Source organism: Rhinoderma darwinii, chromosome 5 (assembly GCF_050947455.1).
Source record: "Rhinoderma darwinii isolate aRhiDar2 chromosome 5, aRhiDar2.hap1, whole genome shotgun sequence".
In the NCBI taxonomy this organism is placed as follows: domain Eukaryota; kingdom Metazoa; phylum Chordata; class Amphibia; order Anura; family Rhinodermatidae; genus Rhinoderma; species Rhinoderma darwinii.
In genome coordinates this window covers 327333213-327357186 of record NC_134691.1, presented here as the reverse complement: position 1 = coordinate 327357186, position 23974 = coordinate 327333213, and the positions used below count along the sequence as shown (strand labels likewise).

Here is a 23974-nt window from a genome sequence, read left to right as displayed (position 1 = left end):
ACCATCCCCCAATACAGGATACCCTTATTCCAAACTATATCAGTCTTCCTGATCACACCGGGCTTCAACATATTGCACTCTTACCGAGCTGGGGCTTGAATGACGTCTGACTTTGGGAGACTCCTTCCCCACGGAGGCGCTCTTAAAGTTAATGCATGCATTGTTTTCAGAGTGGACTCTCTTCACCTGGTTTGCAGACTTTTCGAATGGGTCAAAACTGCTCTGAGTCCTCTGGACCCGGACTTTCTTGTCTTCAGGAATGGTGTCCAATGGTTTGATCACAGAGCCCATTCCCTGGCAGTTCCGTGTGGACATCTTGGTGACACATATCTATAAAAGAGTGACAAGCAAAGAGCTTAATGAAGACAACAGGCCAACATAAAACTCTAAAAACAGCAAACTAAACAGTAACAGACGTACGTTGTATCCGAGGACAGAAGGAAGAATTGCTTTTGTTCAATACTGTGAACATGCTCCTTTCAGGATGATGTATTGTTGGTGGAGGACTCAACAATGACTTGAGTAATAGATCCCTAAGTTACAGAAACACGAGACATTGTATCTGCCTGGTGTAACCCAAACAGAACCAGCGACCGTCACATAATGTAATACAAACTAGATCCGTCTGTACTGCTGCCCTGTAAAGAAAAGTTTCCAGCTAGATCAGCCCATGTAACGCCTCATAATAAACACTATATCAGGGTAGGTCCACCTATGGTCATCTTATACTAATAGATTACAAAGTAAAATTGTGATCATAAATCCTACCCGCATTCTACCGACTGATTACATGGTTACGAGAAACCCTGCCTGGCATGGAGGTCAGCGTGACCAGGGAGACACACTGTATGGGGGCATCCGTGGCACTGTAAGGCTTCGTTCACATCTGCGTCAGGGCTCAATGGTGACCGTTCGGTGCAAATAGATTCAGTTTTTTTACCGTTGTTTAAGGGTTCCGTCGTATTGCTTCTGTCAAAGACGACAGAACCCTTGCACAACGGAGAGAAACCTAAACCATTTGCACCAGATCCGTCACCATTGAAGTCAATGGTGATGCAAACGGAAACCTATGGTTCTCGTTAGTTTCAGTCAGGGTTCCGTTCTGACGAGACGCCTGAACGCAGCCCTGAGATGTGAACGTAGCCTAAGGCTGTATTCAGATGACCGTTGTAAAACTCGTCAGTGTTTCAATCAGTATTGTGACAGAGCGCGTTCCACGTGTCCATTTGCACGTACGTGTAGCATCAGTTTTTCACGTCCATCATTCCAGCGTCTCAGATTAAGTCATCAGTGAAAGCTCGAGCAGCGTCAGTGTGCTGTCCGATTTTTTTTCACTGAGCCATTGACTTGAATGATGGAAGACCTGGACTATAGTAGTGCATGCTACGATTTTCTCTGCATAGACCGATGGTCCATGTGAAAAATCGGGCATGTGGATGAGCTCATTGACTTTAATAGGTCAGTGTTGAGACCGTGTGCTGTCAGTTCTACACTCGGACAGGCCCGTACCTAACCATGGCTCGTCTAAACAGGCCCTAAGGGAGCATTTCTGGCACTGTATAGTATCTCTGTTGCAGACATTCTGGGAGTACGTGTGGCAGGCAAAGAAAAAACTGGGCATTGCCACAGGGGGTGGTGGGCATAAGCCATAAAACATAGCACTGAAATATGTGTTTTGGCACTCCGTCTCTTTTTCCTGTATGTGAGAATTGCTCATTTGGAAAAGATTGAGCTGACTCAATAGTACAGTAACTGGGCACTGGAGAGACAATATTTTGCTTTGCAGACTAATTCAATTTTACCAGCAGGTTGTACGGCTTTAGTCTGATGATCTGCAAGTCATACCCAAGGAAACACAAGGACTGACTGAGGGTTGCACAAATCAAATTTGTACAATTGCTTTACATTATAAGAAAAAGTGTATTTTATTTATCTTAAAAGCGCAATTGTTCCAATTTTTTTACCCCCCCCCCCCCTCCCCTCCCCAGTATACTCATTCAAACCTTTGCATCTTCACATAGAAGAATCTACTGAGACCTGGCCAACAGTCCTTCCCTAAAAATACCCACAAGGGTTGAGATCTTAATAATATTCCATAGGTCGGCTTCCTATTTTGCATGTACCGGAGTGCACTAGAGAAGAAGCTGGGCAAGCAGAGCGGCTACCGGACATGAATGTATTTACACGGTGGCACCTACTGTATATTCATGGAAGTGGTGGAAAATACTACAGATATGTTTAATTTAAATGTTAAATAAATATTATGGGAATGTGAGCAATTAATTGAGAAAAAAAAGTAAGCGACATGTCTGCCATTAAGGGAATTTGTCCGAAACCCCCCTAAACGACAGTGGTTAGAAAATAGACATGGATTCCAATTCTGCAATTTTTATCTTTCTACTCACTTGCATTCCCTTACTGCAAACATGAAAACGGACGGTGTGCTGGATGCAGATAGCGAGAGTAAGTAGTCCTCCCCATTATATAGCAGAGCTTAATAGTCCGCTCTATGTATCCGCATGCAGTGCACAGAACGTTTGCGGGCTTACAGCGGGGGAATGCAAGAGTATAAAAAGATAAAATCGTAGATTTTACGGATTACTGAAGTTTAGGGGGATTTTGAGAGTTGACAGTCTCTTTAGGGTAAATTCACATTTGCTAGTAGAGTTGCAAGTTGCAATACTGGATGCTGCTATCCTTCTTGGATATGATGTTACATTGGACTTTGAGGACCGGGTCCATTGAGTTGTTGTGTATCGGATAACATTACTATTGTGAATATTGTGCTGCTTTTCTCCTCTACATCTTCATCTCCTGGTAGTTGGGAATTGAAGTGCTGCAAACACGTATAAATGTACAATGTGGGCTTCAGAACTTATTCTGCGGCCCATCCCCATCTTTACAGAACATGGACACGTCCACTTTTAATTGCGTTGTAGGCTTTGTGGTTATCATTGCACACACAGGACAGATCATCAATAAGATCTAATGGGTGATCGGTGGACCATTCCATAAGTTATGACAGGTGATTGACTCCGAAGTCAGCTCCAAATGGGGCTGTCTTCTGATGGACTTTTTAAACTTATTATGTTAAAGCCTTGGCCCTCAAAAGAGATCTCTGGCAATTGGTCTGACAAAACCCATTAGTGAAAATAACTAATTGCTGTTCGATCTCTGCCTTGATCTTCTACGAATAAGATGCAGATCTGTCGTTTGGCACGAACGACTTTCCAAAAATGCACCAGACAACCCGAATAATGCAAAATCATAGACCTACTTTTCCTAGAGATCTTCGGCATCCGTAATGCTCGTTCAGGTCATAAAAATGGGCCAACAGTCGGTAGAAAATGGTCTAAATGATCCTTTTTGGCCATTCAAAATCTCTAGTGTATGGCCAGTTTAAGGTTGTCCTTGTCCCAGTCCAAGAGGAAGAAGTGGCCATACCTATATATTTATTGTAACGAATCAGAGTTGACAAAGCCTCAGTGTGAGTAAAAAGTCACCACAATTACAGACATGGACCGGTTGGGGAACCCATGGCAGGACCCTAATTTTTGTATTATGCCAGTTCTGATTGACCTGTCATAAAAGTTTTAATGCTTTTCAAATGGAAGATTAATGTAGTGGTTTTAAAAAAAGTGTTGACCTTGTTCACACAGTTTGTGCTTTCTTTTAGCCAAAATTAGGATGATATCCAAAAAGAGAAGTTTGAGATCCAAAAAGAGAAGTTTAGGATCCTATTCTTTTGATGACATAAAAAATAAATAAATTAATAAAACACATTTCTCTAAAACATCCATGAAACCTTATCAGTGTGTTCAAGGCCTGAAAGTTAACAAGTTTACTGGACAGTAACTACCTAGTCTTTTACCCTCAGGGCTTTTTTTTATATATATATATATATATATATATATATATATACATATATATATACACATATATATATACAGAGCCGTAATAGGGCTCCCATAAAGGTGCATGGGGACTCTACTGTACCTCTGAATGTCTCCAATTTTTTCTGTGGAATTCCATACGAACCCAAGAAAAACCATGGCATGTTCCATCTGACTATGTATCGATCGAGATTATCTCAGCATTGCTTCTAGAGAAGAATAACTCCGTACATATGGCAACCCACGAAGCCTGTAGGGCAATGCATAGAGGCCGTGCAGTTCTGTGCTATGAAGCCATGTTCCATGCACACGGCTCAGGTTGTGCATGAGCTCTATGAAGGAATTATGTTACCAAACCAATATAGCTATAAGTAAGTGAAGATAATTAATGTCTATGTTTGAGAATATCACAGCTAATCCATTTAGTCATCTTCTAAATAGACATTTCTGAAACAGATGGCTGCATTAGTAAATGTATTTTAGTAGCAAGCAAACATTTCAACAAAATTAGGATATGTTAATAAAGCGCATGTACTAGGCCTTATGTAATAATTATTTTTGACAGCGAAAAAATTGAAATCTTAAGGTCTTCACCTAGTATTTATTAGCAGACTAAGACAACCTATGCCACTCCACCTGCTGTGGCCACTAACTGCAAATACCTTGCCAATTTGTTGGCATATGTAGTGTAGGCTGACTTTAAACATTATTTTACAGATCTTCAATTACATGATGTCTTATACTCTAGTCACATACATAGCTGCATTCTGCTGGCTTCTTTTATGCTCCAAGCTCATAGTTAATCATTGCTCCCTTGCTGGTTCAATGTCTGTACAGAGATAGTCTATTGTAAAATAACTATATGATCCAGAATCCATTACACCATGGTCTTATTGAAGGAGCCCATGTCTGTTCTTAATCGTGTGTCTGTCAAAAATAGTGCTAGTAAACAGAAGTTGCAGCTGTGGATGTAACTGGAGTAGAACATGATGCGAGGTTACCAATTTGCAAAGATACTCAATGTATATGTTGAATTACCCTGTAACATGGTGTCAAAGCAGATCTATGCATTAACGGAATTGTTATTAGGCAAGCCCTCGTCATATTCCCTACTAAAGCATTTCTATGTAATAAAGGGGGTCTCCTATTCAGGCTCCCATCTATGAGGCGTAGCAAAGAAGAGGAGTTTCCAGCAGCTTATCAATGGGGCAGCCAAAAAATGAGTAGGGGCTATCCAAAATAGATAACCCGTTAGAAGGGCTGTTAAATCAGGGGGTTTCCTGTCAGTATCTAGAATCTGTCTGTATTTGTCCAAATAAAAGATTATTCACCTGTAGTCAGTTGGAGAATTAAAAAGTGTCGTCCGCTTCAGACAATCTGTTTTTGTTAGAAGGGTTTCTGAAAATAAGAGGATTACAGGTTCTCCTGCTGATGGAACCCAAACGATCAACTAAAATCTGTGAGCAAACCTGACAGCAAGTGTTCAATTCACCTACAGCGCCACCACAGGGGAAATGAAGAATTACATGGTGCCTTGATATCAATGGGCCATCAATGTAATGCGTTCAGTACTCCAGTGTCAGGGGCTCCTGTAAAGTGGCTTTCTGCTCTGGCTAGTCGATAGGGGTCTCAGAACAATTTATTTAACCCCTTAAGGACACAGCCCCATAGCAGATTTGGCCTTAAAGAACAAGGGAATATTTTTTTATTTTGTCTGCTTGCAATCCATCAGCCACAACTTCTTTTCATTTTAAGGTTACATCGTTGTTTAAGGTCTTGTCTTTATGCCGGAGAAGACCAACAATTTTAGTTCATTTATTTAAGTATTTTCAAAAACGTTTCTATTTATACAGAATACGTACAAGAGAGAGAGTACTGAAATAGAAGTACACAAAGAAGTACTGCTAAGTTTTAACCATATACATTTAAAAATCTACTTTCCATATTAAATCTGTAAAACCCTTCGCTAAAAAAATATATACCTCAAAGTCAGTAATTATTTTGTAAAACGAAATCAAATCGATCATTATATTAAAGCCGTTCTCTGATTTGGATAATTCCTACATGCTAGAAGGATCCCTTGACAATAAGCGGATCACAAAGTGTCCCCCCTGCTGGACCCCCAGCGATCAGCTGTAATCTGTGGGGAAACCTGGTAGTAAGTGTTCAATTTCCCTGCAGCGCCACCTCAGGGTAAATTAAGCATTGAACAGTACCAATTCAAATCAATGTGTTGTCTGTGTAATGCAGAACAGGACAGGGCAGGTCCTCCAGAGTGAGAGACGCTCATGTAACCGCTCTCCACTCTGGCCAAGAGATGAGGATCCTGAACAGAGAAGACCCCCCTGTATTAAGTTAGAATAACTAAAGAAAAATCACATGCAACAACGGGCATGTTTCATGGTTAATCCTCGTTAATAAAGAACAGTAAGGATTACAGAGACTCTTGAACTATGGGAGCAACATGTGTAATGTCAGAAGCAGAAATCAATAGTGTCGCTTCTCAGAACAGTTTGGAGAAAGATGAAGTAAAGAATAAGACATTTTATTCCTGCATGAAGAGTCAGCTCTTCCGTTTTCAAGTTTTGAGACTTATTCAACACACTGGAAAGGAATGAAATATTAAACAAATTGTTTCCGATGACCCAGATTCAGCTTAATGTGCTGGTGCTTGCAGTGTGTCTGTTAAAGTGATATTCCACTTTAAAAAGTTATTCCCATCACAGCAAGGGATCTCGTATCACTAGAATATGCCATCACTATCTGATCGGTAGGTGTCTGACTGCCGGTACTCCTCCACCGATCCGGAGATTAAAGGGGCTCTTATGTTGGCCCTACCCTTCCCTATAGGAGGCCTTCACTTTCACAGACCCAGTAATATTTGCAAACGAGTGATCAAAGGAGGGGCACAAACATGCGTCAGGCATCTCAGTCCCTGGGTGGCGGTATTGGACACAGTACCGGGAGGAGCCCATCTCATTTATGCCCCCCTTTATATGTGCATATTTGCTGCCTTGTTAAGTCTGGGCCTAGTCTCAAGCGATCTGCACATTCAACAGTCTATAGGAACCTGCTGCAATAAAATAAGGTCATTACAGGCCCATTACATACGCAACAATAAAAACAACTTTAATCTTCCCACTTCGAAAGCGAAGAGCATAAAGCACCTCCTCGCGACCGGAATCATGTTATGAAGTAATGCTACATAAACACGGCCAAGACTGAAATGCACTTAATCTAATACATTGCACTTATTGAATGATTTCATTTCTGCAGAGTGCCTTGTTCTTGCATCATCACGGAGAGCTTTCCAAAGAATTATCTATCCACAGCAGCGAGGCTGCGCGCGCGCGTCACTTATCTGCGAGATATAATACAGAGTGGACAGAGATCCAGACACTGCAGATTCTGGTCAGAGCCTCTGCTGAATGCCAAATCTGAAATCCGAATACTCAATTTTGCAGAAAGCCGGCAGAGATTACTTTTGAATACGATATCCCGAATAAAAAAAAAAACAAAAAAAGGAACATAATACAAGATACCTTAAAAAGACAGAAGAGCAAATACACAATGATAGTTTATATACGCTTCTCATAACTTGTATCTGCTAAGCTACAGACACAGACGCGTTCGGCCCCATGTACACGACCATATATTTCATCCGTAACTCCGGACCCATTCATTTCTATTGGCCACGGGCACCTTTCAGTATTTTTATGGATGGGTGTCAGTGCTGAAAAAATGATAGAGCCCGTCCTATTCATGTCCGTAATTACTGCACGGACTCTCCCATAGAAGCCAATGGGCGCTTCTGTAAATACGGACGGCTACGCATGTGCATCTGTAAACCGTCCGTATTAACGGAAGTGTTAATATGCAACATGTTGGTGACATCATTTGCAGCCTCCGTCTTTTCGTACAGCATTTATGGATAGATGAAAATACGGTCGTGTGCATGGCGCCTAACTTGAAGTTAGCGGGCTCCCAACGCAAAATCTGTAACAGTGCCCCTACTTACCAAGTAGCATTTATAGTATTGGTTTTGATAGATGATTGGAGAGATTGGAGAGATGGAGAGATGGAGAGATGGAGAGATGGAGAGATGGAGAGATGGAGAGATGGAGAGATCGAGAGAGAGACAGAGAGATAGATAGATAATGAGATAGATAGATAGATGAGAGAGATAGATAGATAGATAGATAGATAGATAGATAGATAGATAGATAGATAGACTAATCCCTTAATATCCTACATATATTCATTTTCTTCACAAACCACCTTCCATTTTTTACTGCAATTTTGGTTCCTGGACCACTGGGGGTCACATAGTTTACAATATAAGGCTGGGGCGACAGGGGGGGGGGGGGTTGTCACAGCCTCAATGTCTCACTATCTGAAAAAAGGTCACAGGTGACTTGATGACCTTAGCAAAAAAACTTGACATTGTATTTTTGTGACACTTGCAAGCTCGCCTGCAACCTTGTTTTCCAGAAGGTAACATGGAGGTTGTGTCAGTGTCACTTTAATCTTTTGATATTACATAATTCATGTGCTAAATAATGTGGCCCCAGCCAAAGAACTTCCCCTGGAGCAGATGGCTGCACATACAATATGCAGGGTAATTCCATCTGGGATTGCACATTATTTCTGCACCACGTGTAGGTGCAGATCGTGACGTATGGCCGGCAGAGAGCAGAACCCATAAATGAGGATGATGTACGTACGTTTATATTTGTAGCCTAGAGATTTTGTCAAACAATTGATTAGTTCCCATTGTATCGTAATCAGTGCTCCAATACCGGAATCCTTCAGTCCTCCTCCCACATTAGTAGGCCGTACACTGGAATTATTCATTAAACCAATGGCTACAGTCCATTGAAAGCGTCAGAGACACGGGGTTAATACACAAAACTTATTTTTTCCTCCTTACCAATGAAGGGGTTATCTCGTGGCAGCCATATCACACCTCTTGGTTCTTACTAGATCGGGAGAATACCTGTAGGTTTCACCTTTACTGAAGCTAAGTGTATAGACGCTACATGGACAAAAGTATTGGGACACAGTCCCATTTCCACAGGTGTATAATATCCAGCACCTCGTAATGCCGTCGCCTTTACAAACATTTGTGGACATAATGGGTCGTTGTAAAGAGATCACTGAATTCCAGCGCGGTCCTGTAATAGGACGCCACCAGTGTAACAAGTCAGTTCCTGAAATTTCTTCCCTTCTAGATATTCCACCATCACCTGTGAGTGATATTATTGTAAAGTGGAAGGATCCGTCGCAACTCAGCCACGAAGGGCAGACCACGTAAAGTTACAGAGCGGGGGTGCCGAATGCTGAGGCACATAGTACATAATAGTTGCCAATACTCTGCTGATTCAATAACTGCAGAGTATAAACCTCCACTGGTGTTAAAATCTACAATAAAACGGTGCCGGGGAGCTTCATGGCATCGGGGCCGAGCAGCTGCATGCCAGCCTTACATCACCAAGCACAATGCCAAGCGTCAGATGAAATGGTGTAATGCTGCCACCACAGGACTCTGGAGCAGTGGAAACGTGTTCTGTGGAGTGACGCTTCTCTATCTGGCGGTCCGATGGATGAGTCTGGGTTTGGCGAATGCCAGAAGAACGTTACCTGCCTGACTGCATTGTGCCAGCTGTGAAGTTTGGTGGAGGAGGATAACGCTATGGGGGTGTTTTTCAGGGTCGGCCCCTTAGTTCCAGTGAAGGAAAATCCTAATGCTTCATCATACCAAGACATCTTGAACTATTGTAGCTTCCAACTTTGTGGAAACAGTTTGGGGGTCGTCCCTTTTCTGTTCCAGCATGACTGCGCCCAGTGCACAAGCTCCATAAAGACATGGCTGGTTGTTTGGGGGGAGTTTGGTGTGGAAGAACTTGACCGGTCGCACAAAGTCCTGACCTCAACCCCATCCAACACCTTTGGGATGAACTAGAACAGAGATTACGAGCCAGGCCCTCTCCCCCAACATCAGTGTCTGACCTTCCCAGGAGAGTGTAAACTGTTTTATCTGCAAAGGGGGGGACCAACTATATGGATTTAGAATGAGATGTCATAGAAGCTCCTGTAGGTGTAATGTGGAGGTGTCTGAAAACGTGTCCATATATAGTGTATATTGAATTAATCGTATAAAATGTTAATCCCCTAAAATGTGCCAATTATGTCAATCACCCCTTCTACAAAATGGAATTGGGAACGGTTGTATACCGTATTTTTCGGACTATAAGACGCAGTTTTTATTAAGAATAAATGTTGCTAAAAAGTCCCTGTGTCCGCAGAAGCGTGCGCCGTCTGTGTGGGAAAGGCGCATGCGCCGCTCCCACACAGACCAAAATGAAGTTCGTTCGTAGAGCGAAATCCGGCGCCATTTTCATGTGGACTGGAAGCCGCTGCCGGACAGTAAGATGACGACTTCCGGCCACGGCTTCCGGCCATATGTTCAACGAAGCAAAGGCGCAAGGAAGAGGAGCGTAGGAGGCAAGAACTTTGTTAGACCATGGATATATCCACAGGATATGTCATAAATGTCAGATAGATGCGGGTCCCACCTCTGGACCCGCACATATCTCTAGAACGTGGCACCCTAAACCCCGTTCTAGCTTTCTGTGCTCTCCTGGCCACTTGATTACATGTGGAGTTACTGAAACAGCGTAACTCTGAGCTACGCGGTTTCCGTAACTCCCATAGAACCGAACAGAAGTTACGGAAACAGTGTAGCTCGCATGCTACGCTGCTTCCGTAACGGCCATTCACTACTATGGGAGTTAGGGAAACAACATAGTTACGCTGTTTAAGTAACTCCAAATGTAGCTAAGTGGCCGCGGTTGAAGTCCCCTAGGGGGCACTAATAAAATGTGTGTAAAAAAAGACAAAAAAAAGAACCTTTTCCCATTTTCCCCTAAGCAAAATGTGAAAAATAAAATTTGGTAATCGCTGTGTACGTAAAAGTCAGATCTATTACAATATACCATTATTTAACTCGCACGGTGAGTTTAAAAATGTAAAACCTCAAAATAGTTTTTTGGTCACTATGAAATAAAAAATATAATAAAAAAAAGTGATTAAAAAAATAAAATAATCGTATGTACCAAAAAATGGTGCCAATAAAACTACAGCTCGTACTGCAAAAAATAAGCCCTCGCAACGCTCAATTGATGAAAATAAAAAATATAAAAAAAATTTGGCTCTCAGAATAAATTTTTTAACAAATTATTTTTTTCTTTAAACAAAAACACTAGCAGTCAAAATGGGTGACCTCTTCAAAAAAGCACAAAAAGTTAAAAAATATCTTCATTTCCTGTGCCCAGATGTGGGAAGCAATACGCATGTTCTCTTGTAAAATGCAGGGGGTAGAAACACTGGTGGTCCTGCATCAATACGTGTACCAGCAAGTCACGAGTGGTTGTGAAACTAGCGGTTTCTTGGAATTGTTTCTTTGGGCAACAAATTTTTTGCACCTGACAGATCATGAATATTTACAGCTCAGGGGAGTTTTCCTTTATGGCTCGTGCTCATAGATAGAGATATTACACATGACAATTATTTCAAATTTGTCTGATCATAGTAGAACAAAGTGCGATATAAGGCATTTTCACCAGTAATAATCTCCTATAGGACCGCATTTTTTTTTAAGTACCTGGGATTTTGGATTGCAATAATGATAAAAAAAATCAGAAGTGGTTATGTAATCTTATCCGATCCCGTTATATTTGGACATTTCTAGAAAAACAAGAGTTAATGCCAGAACCCACTTGGGCCGCATTGCCCTGTGGGAGAAGGTAAGGAACAACTGTTCTGTGTACAATTCATAATCCTGTTTGGGCTGTTGCCTAGCAACAATCAATTCAGTCAGCAGGTGACTACCCCTGTCCATCTGCAGAGGAACTAATCAAGATGTCTTCTAGTCACTAGACATGTAAAAAAGGAATAAAGGCCGAGTAGGGATTTTTGTTTTTTTTCCGTCAAGGTTTGATTTGGGCACGGGGGGGGGGGGGAGGGTGTTAAAGAGACCAGATCTGGAAGTATACAGTAGATATAAACAGAGAGATTGGTGTGCCACTGCACTACTAGGCAAGATTCACACAGTGCACTGGGTCGCATCATTACCACACCTAAAATAACGTGGCAAAGACCGCATACATTGACATTTTACATTTAGTTTTTATAGGATGTGTCCGGAAGAAAAACAGTCAGTTTTTTTTTTGTTTTTTTTTTACAGAAACAGCGCCACTGCTGTCCAGGGGCTGTATCTGGTATTGCAACAAAGTCCCATTTACTTCAATGAAGATGAACTGAAATACCAGGCAAAGCCCATGGGCAAGAATATCAGATTTCCCTTTTCTTTTTTTGAAATGCCATACAGATCCCTATTAAAGTCAATAGGGCTAAACTGTACCAAAAATTCAACAAATGGGGCATGCCATAAAAATGCATCATTTTTAGAAGTAATGTGTAATATACACCGCGTTCCAAATTATTATGCAAATGTTATTTTTCGCTGATTTTCCTAAATAGTCGATGCAAATGACAGTCAGTATAATCTTAAAGCCATCAACCGCTGGAGTATAATGCAAATTTTATTGAACAAATCTCCTAATAACAGATTTTTTTTTTAGAAGTAAAAAACTCAATATGCTTCACATTATTATGCACAACAGAGATCAAAACATTTTAAAGGTTGTAAAGAGAACTAAAATGGTCATTTGTTGAATTTGCAGCATCAGGAGGTCATATTTACAGAAATCAAAAGCTCTTTCAATAAAAAAAACTTAACAGGCCAAGTTACATGTTAACATAGGACCCCTTCTCTGATATCACCTTCACAGTTCTTGCATCCATTGAATTTGTGAGTATTTGGACAATTTCTGCTTGAATATCTTTGCAGGATGTCAGAATAGCCTCCCAGAGCTTCTGTTTTGATGTGAACTGCCTCCCACCCTCATAGATATTTTGCTTGAGGATGCTCCAAAGGTTCTCAATAGGGTTGAGGTCAGGGGAACATGGGGGTCACACCATGAGTTTCTCTCCTTTTATGCCCATAGCAGCCAATGACACAGAGGTATTCTTTGCAGCATGAGATGGTGCATTGTCATGCATGAAGATAATTTTGCTATGGAAGGCACGGTTCTTCTTTTTGTACCACGGAAGAAAGTGGTCAGTCATAAACTCTACGTACTTTGCAGAGGTGATTTTCACACCGTCAGGGACCCTAAAGCGGCCTACCAGCTCTCTCCCCATGATTCCAGCCCAAAACATTACTCCGCCACCTCCTTGCTGACGTCGCAGCCTTGTTGGGACATGGTGGCCATTCACCAACCATCCACTACTCCATCCATCTGGACCATCCAGGGTTGCACGGCACTCATCAGTAAACAACACAGTTTGAAAATTAGTATTCATGTATTTCTGAGCCCACTGCAACCGTTTCTGCTTGTGAGCATTGTTTAGGGGTGGCCGAATAATAGCTTTATGCACACTTGCAAACCTCTGGAGGATCCTACACCTTGAGGTTCGTGGGACTCCAGAGGCACCAGCGGCTTCAATTACCTGTTTGCTGCTTTGCAATGGCATTTTATTAGCTGCTCTCCTAATCCTATTAATTTGTCTGGCAGAAACCTTCCTCATTATGCCTTTATCTGAAGGAACCCGTCTGTGCTCTGAAATCAGCCACAAATCTTTTCACAGTACGATGATCACGCCTAAGTTTTCTTGAAATATCCAATGTTTTCATACCTTGTCCAAGGTATTGCACTATTTCACGCTTTTCGGCAGCAGAGAGATCCTTTTTCTTTCCCATATTGCTTGAAACCTGTGGCCTGCTTAATAATGTGGAACGTCCTTCTTAAGTAGTTTTCCTTTGATTGGGCACACCTGGCAAACTAATTATCACAGGTGTCTGAGATTGATTACAATGATCCAAAGAGCCCTAAGACACAATACATCCATGAGTTTAATTGAAAAACTAATAATTAAATGTTTATGACACTTAAATCCAATGTGCATAATAATTTGGAACACGGTGTAATAGAAGCTCATTCACTGCAGTTAAAATCTGCGTCATCCTATATTCCGGTTTAGTATCGAACATATGTTATCCAATGATCCCTTATAGACTTAAAGAGGTTTTAGGAGATGAAAAAAATACTGCTGATATCTTCTGGAAACAGCGCCACTCTTCTCCATGGGTTGTGTCTGGTATTGCAGCTCAGCTCCTCATACACCCTCTTTTAAAAAACAAACGATATACGGTCTCAAGATTGTTATTTAAGTTAAGGCTTCTTTACAGATTCCTACTTACAGATTCTAAGGCGGAAAAAGCATGTGAAGGTTTATTTAAAGCATTATTAATTAAATGCGTAGTTCGCACATAGGGCAGAATGAACCGCCAGGCAAATAAATGTAAATGATGACACGATCGACCAAAATAGCAACAATTTAGATGTATTTGCAGAAATTTGCACCATTTAAACGAATCTCGACAGGGTTCTGTGCAATATGAATAACAACCCCATTAAGCTGGAGTCAAAAGGAAAAGGCCGAAGTTATAGGGACAATAAACAGACAGAACTAAGGATAAAAACAGATACAAAACAACTATCAGGGTCCGAGAAACAGGGGTCCTGATCTACCTGGTCTACTCCATCTTCAGCTGGTGACTAAGGGGATGGCTTATCTCAATGGAGCAGGGCCTAGATTGCCTGGTGTCCATTACAGACACAAGAGATGACAGCCCTCTTATCAAGCATATTGTTTCACCCGATTTAGTACTGGAGGTAGGTGTGGAGCCATGGAAGCCAATTGAAACTGATAAAGATCTTTGTTAATGGAAGGTAAATTTCTGATGTGTAATGCTTATGGCATGCTGCTGCAATATATAGAAACTGATCTCTGATCTTGTTGAATTGTGATCTATTGCCTGGACTCCGGTATAATCATGAGAGTGGAAAGGTCGCTGCCTTCTACAAGATCAGCACACTCATCTCCTGCTGCTGTGTCTGATCGGCTGCAGGTTGTTCTAACCCCGCCCACTTCTATACTCCTCTCTATCTGCCGTTAGGATTTCCCTGATCTGATTGACTTCAGATGCTTGAGGGGCAAAGGCCCCTTTGTCACAAAACGGGACGTCAGTACTATACATGGCATCTAATCTCTGGGGGAAAAGAGGGCCAGAGAGCTTCAACAACAGTATATGCACTCCACAATCATTCATGTACCACTAAAGACATTTTTTTTTTTGGAGAAAGCTGGTCACGGATTCATGTACATAAGATGGTTTTTGGCCAGAAGTTACTTAAATAGGAACTACACTTTCAAACTTTTAAATGTCATATAGACATATCAAAAGTTTGGATCGGTGGGGGTCCGGTTGCTGAAACGAAGGTGCAGGAGCACTGATCACAGATGAGCGCTGATCGCCTTCGGCTGTGATCAGCGCTCACCGTCAGGCTGAAGACCGCTTACATAGGAAGTCTATGTGAGCGGTCCTCAGCTTGACAGGGAGCGCCCATCACAGCCGAAGTTGAATGGCGCTCAGCTGATCACTTCTGCACCTTCGTTTCAGCAACAGTGGGGGTCTCAGCACCCAGACCCAAACTTTTGATATGTCTCGATGACATATCAAAAGCTTCATTAAAGTGTAGCTCCTATTTAAGACTTCAATTGTATCCCCCATTAACATACACACAGTATTATGCTAAACTTAAATTGCTTATTAATTTGTATAGTGGAGAGATGAGTTGGTGGCTGTAAGAGACCTCTCAGGAAAGAAGGGGAAGGAATGAAAATTAAATATGGTCCATTAAATTTCACCTACAAGTGACTGCGTCCATAGACGTGTAGTTGCCTTCATACAACTTTGCTGTTGGTGAATCTACTTAAAGGGGTTTTCCAGGACTGATATAGATGGCCTATACTTAGGCTGTACAGTGGAGGAAATAAGTATTTGATCCCTTGCTGATTTTGTAAGTTTGCCCACTGTCAAAGACATGAACAGTCTAGAATTTTTAGGCTAGGTTAATTTTACCAGTGAGAGATAGATTATATTAAAAAAAAAAAAGAAAATCACATAGTCAAAATGATATATATTTATTTGCATTGTGCACAGAGAAATAAGTATTTGATCCCCTACCAACCATTAAGAGTTCAGCCTCCTCCAGACCAGTTACACGCTCCAAATCAACTTGGTGCCTGCATTAACGACAGCTGTCTTACATGGTCACCTGTATAAAAGACTCCTGTCCACAGACTCAATTAATCAGTCTGACTCTAACCTCTACAACATGGGCAAGACCAAAGAGCTTTCTAAGGATGTCAGGGACAAGATCATAGACCTGCACAAGGCTGGCATGGGCTACAAAACCATAAGTAAGACGCTGGGTGAGAAGGAGACAATTGTTGGTGCAATAGTAAGAAAATGGAAGACATACAAAATGACTGTCAATCGACATCGATCTGGGGCTCCATGCAAAATCTCACCTCGTGGGGTATCCTTGATCCTGAGGAAGGTGAGTGCTCAGCCGAAAACTACACGGGGGGAACTTGTTAATGATCTCAAGGCAGCTGGGACCACAGTCACCAAGAAAACCATTGGTAACACATTACGCCGTAATGGATTAAAATCCTGCAGTGCCCGCAAGGTCCCCCTGCTCAAGAAGGCACATGTACAGGCCCGTCTGAAGTTTGCAAATGAACATCTGGATGATTCTGAGAGTGATTGGGAGAAGGTGCTGTGGTCAGATGAGACTAAAATTGAGCTCTTTGGCAATAACTCAACTCGCCGTGTTTGGAGGAAGAGAAATGCTGCCTATGACCCAAAGAACACCGTCCCCACTGTCAAGCATGGAGGTGGAAATATGTTTTGGGGGTGTTTCTCTGCTAAGGGCACAGGACTACTTCACCGCATCAATGGGAGATTGGATGGAGCCATTTACCGTCAAATCCTGAGTGACAACCTCCTTCCCTACACCAGGACATTAAAAATGGCTCGTGGCTGGGTCTTCCAGCACGACAATGACCCGAAACATACAGCCAAGGCAACAAAGGAGTGGCTCAAAAAGAAGCACATTAAGGTCATGGAGTGGCCTAGCCAGTCTCCAGACCTTAATCCCATCGAAAACTTATGGAGGGAGCTGAAGATCCGAGTTGCCAAGCGACAGCCTCGAAATCTTAATGATTTACAGATGATCTGCAAAGAGGAGTGGGCCAAAATTCCATCTAACATGTGTGCAAACCTCATCATCAACTACTAAAAACGTCTGACTGCTGTGCTTGCCAACAAGGGTTTTGCCACCAAGTATTAAATCTTGTTTGCCAAAGGGATCAAATACTTATTTCTCTGTGCACAATGCAAATAAATATATATAATTTTGACAATGTGATTTTCTGTTTTTTTTTTTTATATAAATCTATCTCTCACTGGTAAAATTAACCTTGCCTAAAAATTCTAGACTGTTCATGTCTTTGACAGTGGGCAAACTTACAAAATCAGCAAGGGATCAAATACTTATTTCCTTCACTGTAACTAGTACTGCAGCTGAGTGCCATTCACTTGAATGTGACTGCACTAATATGAGTTGCAGTACCAGACACAGCCACAACTAAATGGAAGGCGCTGTGGCTAGGTAAACAATGAGGGGGTTGCGGCACTCGCTGGAGCTGCTCTTCCTGTGGCTTCATGCAGCTTATTGGCAATATCAGATATTGATTGCGTATCCTATGGATAGAACTGAATGAAGTTGGAAGGTCTCTGAACTCTGGGTCTACCGGACAAGATGTTTGGAATTAAAATTTAAGAAACCTTTTCTATTAAAGAGGACCCGTCACTAGGTCCTACAAAGTGAGTTAGCAGTCTCACCTAATAGCCGCGGTGTCTAAGAGTCCAGTGGGGTTTGTCCTGTACTTGGGGGTCCCCCCGTTGCGGAGCTATGGACTCCTCTTTATTTAGCAACAAATATGGAAATGAGCCGCTGGCTAGCCAACTGGGTTTGGTCGCAATCGATTAATCCTGCCTGCCAAAAATGGCAGATAGATGCGGGTCTATCTATCTCTAGAACGGGGCCCCCTAAACCCTGTTCTACCTCTGTGTGTTACGGCGGACGCGTCCGATTCCGTAACTGCCATTCACTACTATAGGAGTTACAGAAAACGCGTAGCTCATCGATTCTCCTTCAGGCTGGGTTCACACAACCTATTTTCAGACGTAAACGAGGCATATTATGCCTCGTTTTACGTCTGAAAATAGGGCTACAATACGTCGGCAAACATCTGCCCATTCATTTGAATGTGTTTGCCGACGTACTGTGCAGACGACCTTTAGTTTACGCGTCGTCGTTTGACAGCTGTCAAACGACGACGCGTAAATTGACTGCCTCGGCAAAGAAGTGCAGGACACTTCTTTGCAACGTAATTTGAGCCGTTCTTCATTGAACTCAATGAAGAGCAGCTCAAGATTTACGAGCGTCCCAGACGCCTCGCATAATACGAGGAGGAGCATTTATACGTGTGAAACGAGGCAACTGTTTTCTCTTGAAAACAGTCTGTCTTTTCACACGTAAATGCCTGCTATCGTGTGCACATACCCTTATAGTCGGGAATCAGACACGTCCGCCGTAACACAAAGTGGTAGAACGGGGTTTAGAGCTAGATAGACCCGCATCTATCTGACATTTATGGCAGGCAGGATTAATTGCTCGTGACCAAACCCACTTGGCTAGCCAGCGGCTCATTTCCATATAAGTTGCCAAATAAAGAGGAATCCATAGCTCAGCAATGGGGGGACCACCAAGTGCAGGACAAACCCCACTGGACTCAGACACAGCGGCTATTAGGCGAGACTCCTAACTCACTTTGTAGGACAGAGACAGGTCCTCTAAGAGAAATAAGAAAGTGGAAACGAGTAGGGTATGTTCACACGGCTTATTTTCAGCAGTTTTTCGTCCGTAAACGGCCCGAAAAACGGCTGAAAATACGAGGGGTGAACGCCTACAAACATCTGCCGGTGTTGTGCACAAGTGTGGTCAGACGCCAATCCTCCATGCATGGTGTCTCTGCTATCGGCGAAAGCCCTGGATCAAACTGAGAAGACTGTGAAGGAACTCTAACCAGGACATTTCCAGGACTCTAACCTTCAGATGGGTGAAAAATTTTATTCACATCTGGCAATTTTATTGCATTTGTTTTCTGTCAATTGACATTGAAAAAAATATAACACACACAATTTTCTACTTTTTGACATTATTGTCTGAACCAGTGCTTATTTCCTTTTACGCGATCCTCCAGATAGGCTATCAATATGTGATCGGTCGGGGTCAGACTCCTGGCGCCCCCACCGAGCAGCTGTTTTGAAGGGGCCGCAGTGTAGTGAATGGGAGAAGGCTGTAATAATGTGAAGCACTGCTACAAGTGTGTCGGCGATTCACAGTGTGAGCAGTAAGGGAAACGACAGGGAAGCAACGCTCGCACGAGCACTGCGGCCCCTTCTAAACAGCTGATCGGCGGGGGTGCCGGAAGTCGGACCCCGACTGATCACATATTGATGGCCTATTCTGAGGATTGGTGATCATTTATTTGGGACAGGACAACCCCTTTAAAAAGGTCAGAGTATGGCATGGTGCTCACAGGTAACAAGGTTGACGGTCTTGTGCTGGCATCAGCACCAGGCTAGCCTGGGCAAATGCCAGGGTCCACTGGGCTTGGGAGCCCAGGACAATCCACATAATCATGCTCTATGCTTGCCAAGCTGTAAGTGGGATACACAGGGGGCCCACATATATCTTCATGCCGGCTCTGGGGTCTGTCAATCCAATCCCTTATATTAGATCATTGTATGGGAACGAGTTTGTACTAGATGTTTTCTCTTTTGATTTTTGGCCTTTTAGATGCTGTGTAACGTCTGCAGTATCAAATATATATATTAATGCATGAGCCGCTATCATAAATAATTGGTTAATATGTCTACCGGCTTAAGTTGGAAAAATGAATATTAGCATAGTGAAACCATGCAGTTACTCGATTGAATTTGTCCTATTTTCATACTTTTATCCTGTTGCTTAGCAATGAGTGCACAGAATATCCTTATTAGTGGAAACGGATGGACGCGCCTCTTCTTATGTTCTCCCTTTGCATCAGTTTTCATTATAAAGGAGTAGTACAGGATTTAAAAAAACAAAAAGTCAGCCTTTTTTTTTTTTTCGTAACAGCGCCACTCTTGTCCATAGGCTGCATCTGGTATTGCAGCTCAATTCCATTTACAGTACTTCAATTCAGATGAGCTGCAATACCCGACACAAAACAGAACAGAGTGGCGGTTTTTCTAGATAACAATTTTTTGCAATCCCGGACAACCCATTTATAATGAGAATAATTTGACTGACATGTCACAGACAAAGATCATCAGATCCAGTTATAGAGAATAGAAACAAGATAGGTCATTTATTTTCTTCACTACTTCTCTTGTTCTCAGAGATATGGTCTACTAAAAAGTCCCAAAATGTTGTTTTCAGAAGTTCAGGTTGTTGTTCATTCCCTGTCCCTCCCCTATACTTTACACTGCAGCTCTCCGGCCTTTATTCACTCGACACTGAAAAACATGTGACAGACGTTTTTTTAGCGGACTGTGAATACTGGTTGGCACATTTTATTTTCTATGCATGCGGTGAGATTACGTCATCGCACCGCCTGCGCCATTCCGCTGAAGACCAGAAGAGACCAGGCCTGCATCACTGGAGGAGAGGACAGCGTGGGAACAGAGACAGGCAAGTGTGGCACTATGTACAGGGGGCAGTGAACCCTTACACAACGGTGCCAAACGGAAACCATTTGCACCTGATCCGTCACCATCGAAATCAATGGTGATGCAAACGGAAACCTATGGTTTCCGTTTGTTTCAGTCAGGGTTCCCTTCATGTGTTCCCCTGACGGAAAGGTCCGACAGAACCCCTGAACGGAGCCCTGACGCAGATGTGAATGAAGCCTTACTGAGGCAAATTACCCTAAAAAAAGTACATCGCACCATTATGACCCTGTATATTAACGTAACAATCACGTAATGATCAATCAAAATTGTAAAAGATGGGTTTCCATTGCACGTACAGTACCACAGAACTAGGAATTACCATTAATAATCTTCCTTTCTGGTCATATTCTTTGCAAAAACATCTATGGACAGTTTATTTTGTTTGCACACAAGTCCTTGATTTAAATCAGACAAAATTTGTTTGTTTTCGGTGCGTTCAGAAACAGCAAATAAAAATAAAATTAAAAAAAGCAGATCACTCAGTAACATTAAAGTGTAGCTAAACGTTTGACAAACTTCTGACATGTCACAATGACATGTCAGAAGTTTGGATTGGTGGGGGTCCGAGCACGGAGACCCCCACCAATCGCTAGAACGAAGCAGCTGAAGCCCTCGTGTGAGCGCTCAGTCGCTTCGTTTCTGTTCGGCTTTTTCCGTAAATAAATGTATAGTTTACAGACTCAATAGAAAGTCTATGAGCCCGATACATCGGCATTCCGCAAAAAGCCGAACAAACACGAAGCGGCTGAGCGCTCACACGAGGGCTTCAGCTGCTTCGTAATAAATGATTGGGAATACCTTAATGTTATGGTGGTAAGAAGGTAGTCACCCGTTACTTTTTCTTAAAGGGGTCACAACTGATTCAGAGAAGGGGGGCTGGCTTAGCTGATGAATGCAGCCAAACAGCCAGCCCCTTCATCCGCGTCATGGACACACAAAGGAGGGGGGGAGCACCTTCCCCCCTGGAGCCGGTGTGGTCGCGGCACCACAAGAACGGCCTCTACAAACTTCATTGACTGGAAACCGGCGATCTGTGCAGGTTTGTAAAAGAAAGTGTATTCATTTCAGAAAAGAAAAATAAACAAAAATAGTTTTTATTATCGCCGACCCCTTTAGCTAATAAAATAAAAGCAAGCAAAAAAAAAAAGAAGAAGAAAATCTCTGCACCACAGGTAGACACAGAAACAGCTAAATCTGTCCTTCAGTGCAAGGACCCCTATACAGCAGCCCAGATCTCAGCTTCCTATAACACTGTATGATTTCTGGCTGAAGGTCTGTGCTAATGTCAGACAAACCTCTGAACTAACACGGCAGGAAAACCTGAAAAGGTACAATTTGTTTCTGACAAAAGCACCAAAAAAAAAAAAAGGCAAAAGAAAAAACGGGAAAATAAGGGACCAGACACAAGCTCAGTTCACATCAGGGGTCACAGGGAATTATTCCATTAATCTGGTGCATCCAGTGTCACTTTTATGTCATGCCTCCTTCAGATCAAAACAGCAATTTCAGTACATTGTTCACAGACGGTGTCAGAAGCTCGTAAGGTCTGGATGTGATTAATGAAGACACCATTTCCAAGCAAGACACTGCGGTAAAACTCTCTACACTGCCATGTCAAAACCAGAGCAGTAAATGTGGATGACCTAGAACTAAAAACACAATGGGGGGGGGGGGAATCACATATTATAGTGTCAGTAAGAAGAACATGGTGCAAGTAAGGTTACAAGGAGGTGTCTGGTATAGAAAACCCATTTTCAAATACCCTATTAGTGTATTCTGACTTCATAGAGGGATTCAGGATCCTCATCTATTAGCCAGAGTGGACAGAGGCCAACAAAGAGCTTCTTCTGCTCTGGCGGACCTGGCATATCTGTGCATTACATGGACAGGCAGTTGATTTCTAAGGGAATTGTGTAATACTTTGTTTCCCCTGTGGTGGCACTGCAGGGGAATACACTTGCTGCCAGCCTCCTCCACAGCTGGAGATCCTGTGATCAGCTTATCATCGGGGGACTCTTAACAAAAAGGTATTATCCAAAGTAGAAAACTCCATTAAAATAATTCATATATGCCAAATTGCATTTACAATAACTCGCTTAAGAGGAGTGTAATTTGTTTGCTTTGGACTACTCCACCAAATATTAAAAAAATTATAAAAAGAGTCTACCATTTTATAAATGTAGTTGTCGTAGAGAACTAATCTCTATAGAGGTTATAGCAGGGGTTCGCAACTTGTGGATCTCCAGCTGCCAAGAAACTACAACTCCCAGCATATCCTAACAGTCTGCAGAATGCAGCTCTTGGCGCTAATACAGACTAGGACAGGTTCAGTGCAAGATACACGAAAGCAATGCATTTACAAAAGATGCTCAAATGGTTATATAGATGATACCAGTGGACACACCGTTTAATATCTATGCTTTATACATGTTGTGTGATTGAGCTTTACAACCAAAAGGTGGCCATATATGTTAGACATTAAATGGTCGGCAGGTGCGGCTGACATTCATCTATGGGGGCCTGTAGACTCTCCCTTGATGGCAGTGGTCTTGGGAGAGAAGGATCAGGTAGTTGGATTTCAACATTCCCGATCCTTTTGTTCTCAGGGGAGATAAGCCGATACCAGAGGCAAAATTATGCAGTTTTGCCATAAATCGCTTAAAAAATGGTTTCGAAAGTGGCGTGAAAACCCAGCCTTATAGTACAGGTCTTCTCATGGACCCTAAAAGGTTCCTCCGTGCCTATCGGGCTCCAGGGCGTATGTGATCCTGCAACCACTGTAGCCCTATAGTTACGCCCCTGGCCATAACCATTTCCTCAGCATAAATATGTAACGTTACGGTACTCCATTTAAATGGGTTTTGTGGCGAGGCTCCATCGTCATGTCAGAGCCAGAAGACCCTCTGGTCCTGGCCAGCCTGACTCCCGGTGTAATCTGAAATTAAACAACCCCTTTAAAAAGGTAAAATATATCACCTTATTTATTTTACCAATTAAAAATATATACAGATTTATTTTAATCTGTTAAATTTCCTGATTGCATATTTTTTTTATTATGTTTTCTTTATGATTATAGGTGCAGCCATCTTGCCCTAGATGCTGCAACAGTAGCTGCAGAAATTTTCTTTATAGCAGGCAATATGAGGAGTGTAGTGAGCATGCTCTGTAACATATGTGGATGCCACTGTGCAGGGAGGGGGAGGAAGAGCTGATCCCCTATTGTCTATGGTGTAATCTTGGTTATCTGCCTCCAGTTTTAAAA

General features: G+C 42.4%; 1 protein-coding gene across 3 annotated transcripts in view; it reads right to left on the bottom strand.

Annotated features, from left to right (window-relative positions):
• The window catches only part of CDK14 (cyclin dependent kinase 14), a 399726-nt gene that overhangs the window by 311219 nt on the left and 64533 nt on the right, over positions 1 to 23974 (bottom strand). For 2 of the 3 annotated variants that reach the window (XM_075827674.1, XM_075827676.1), the window contains one exon: positions 85 to 330. In XM_075827674.1, the coding sequence (XP_075683789.1) occupies positions 85 to 330 (246 nt within the window). The remainder of the gene's footprint in view (positions 1 to 84; positions 331 to 23974) is intronic. The other variant, XM_075827675.1, reaches the window with a different exon arrangement.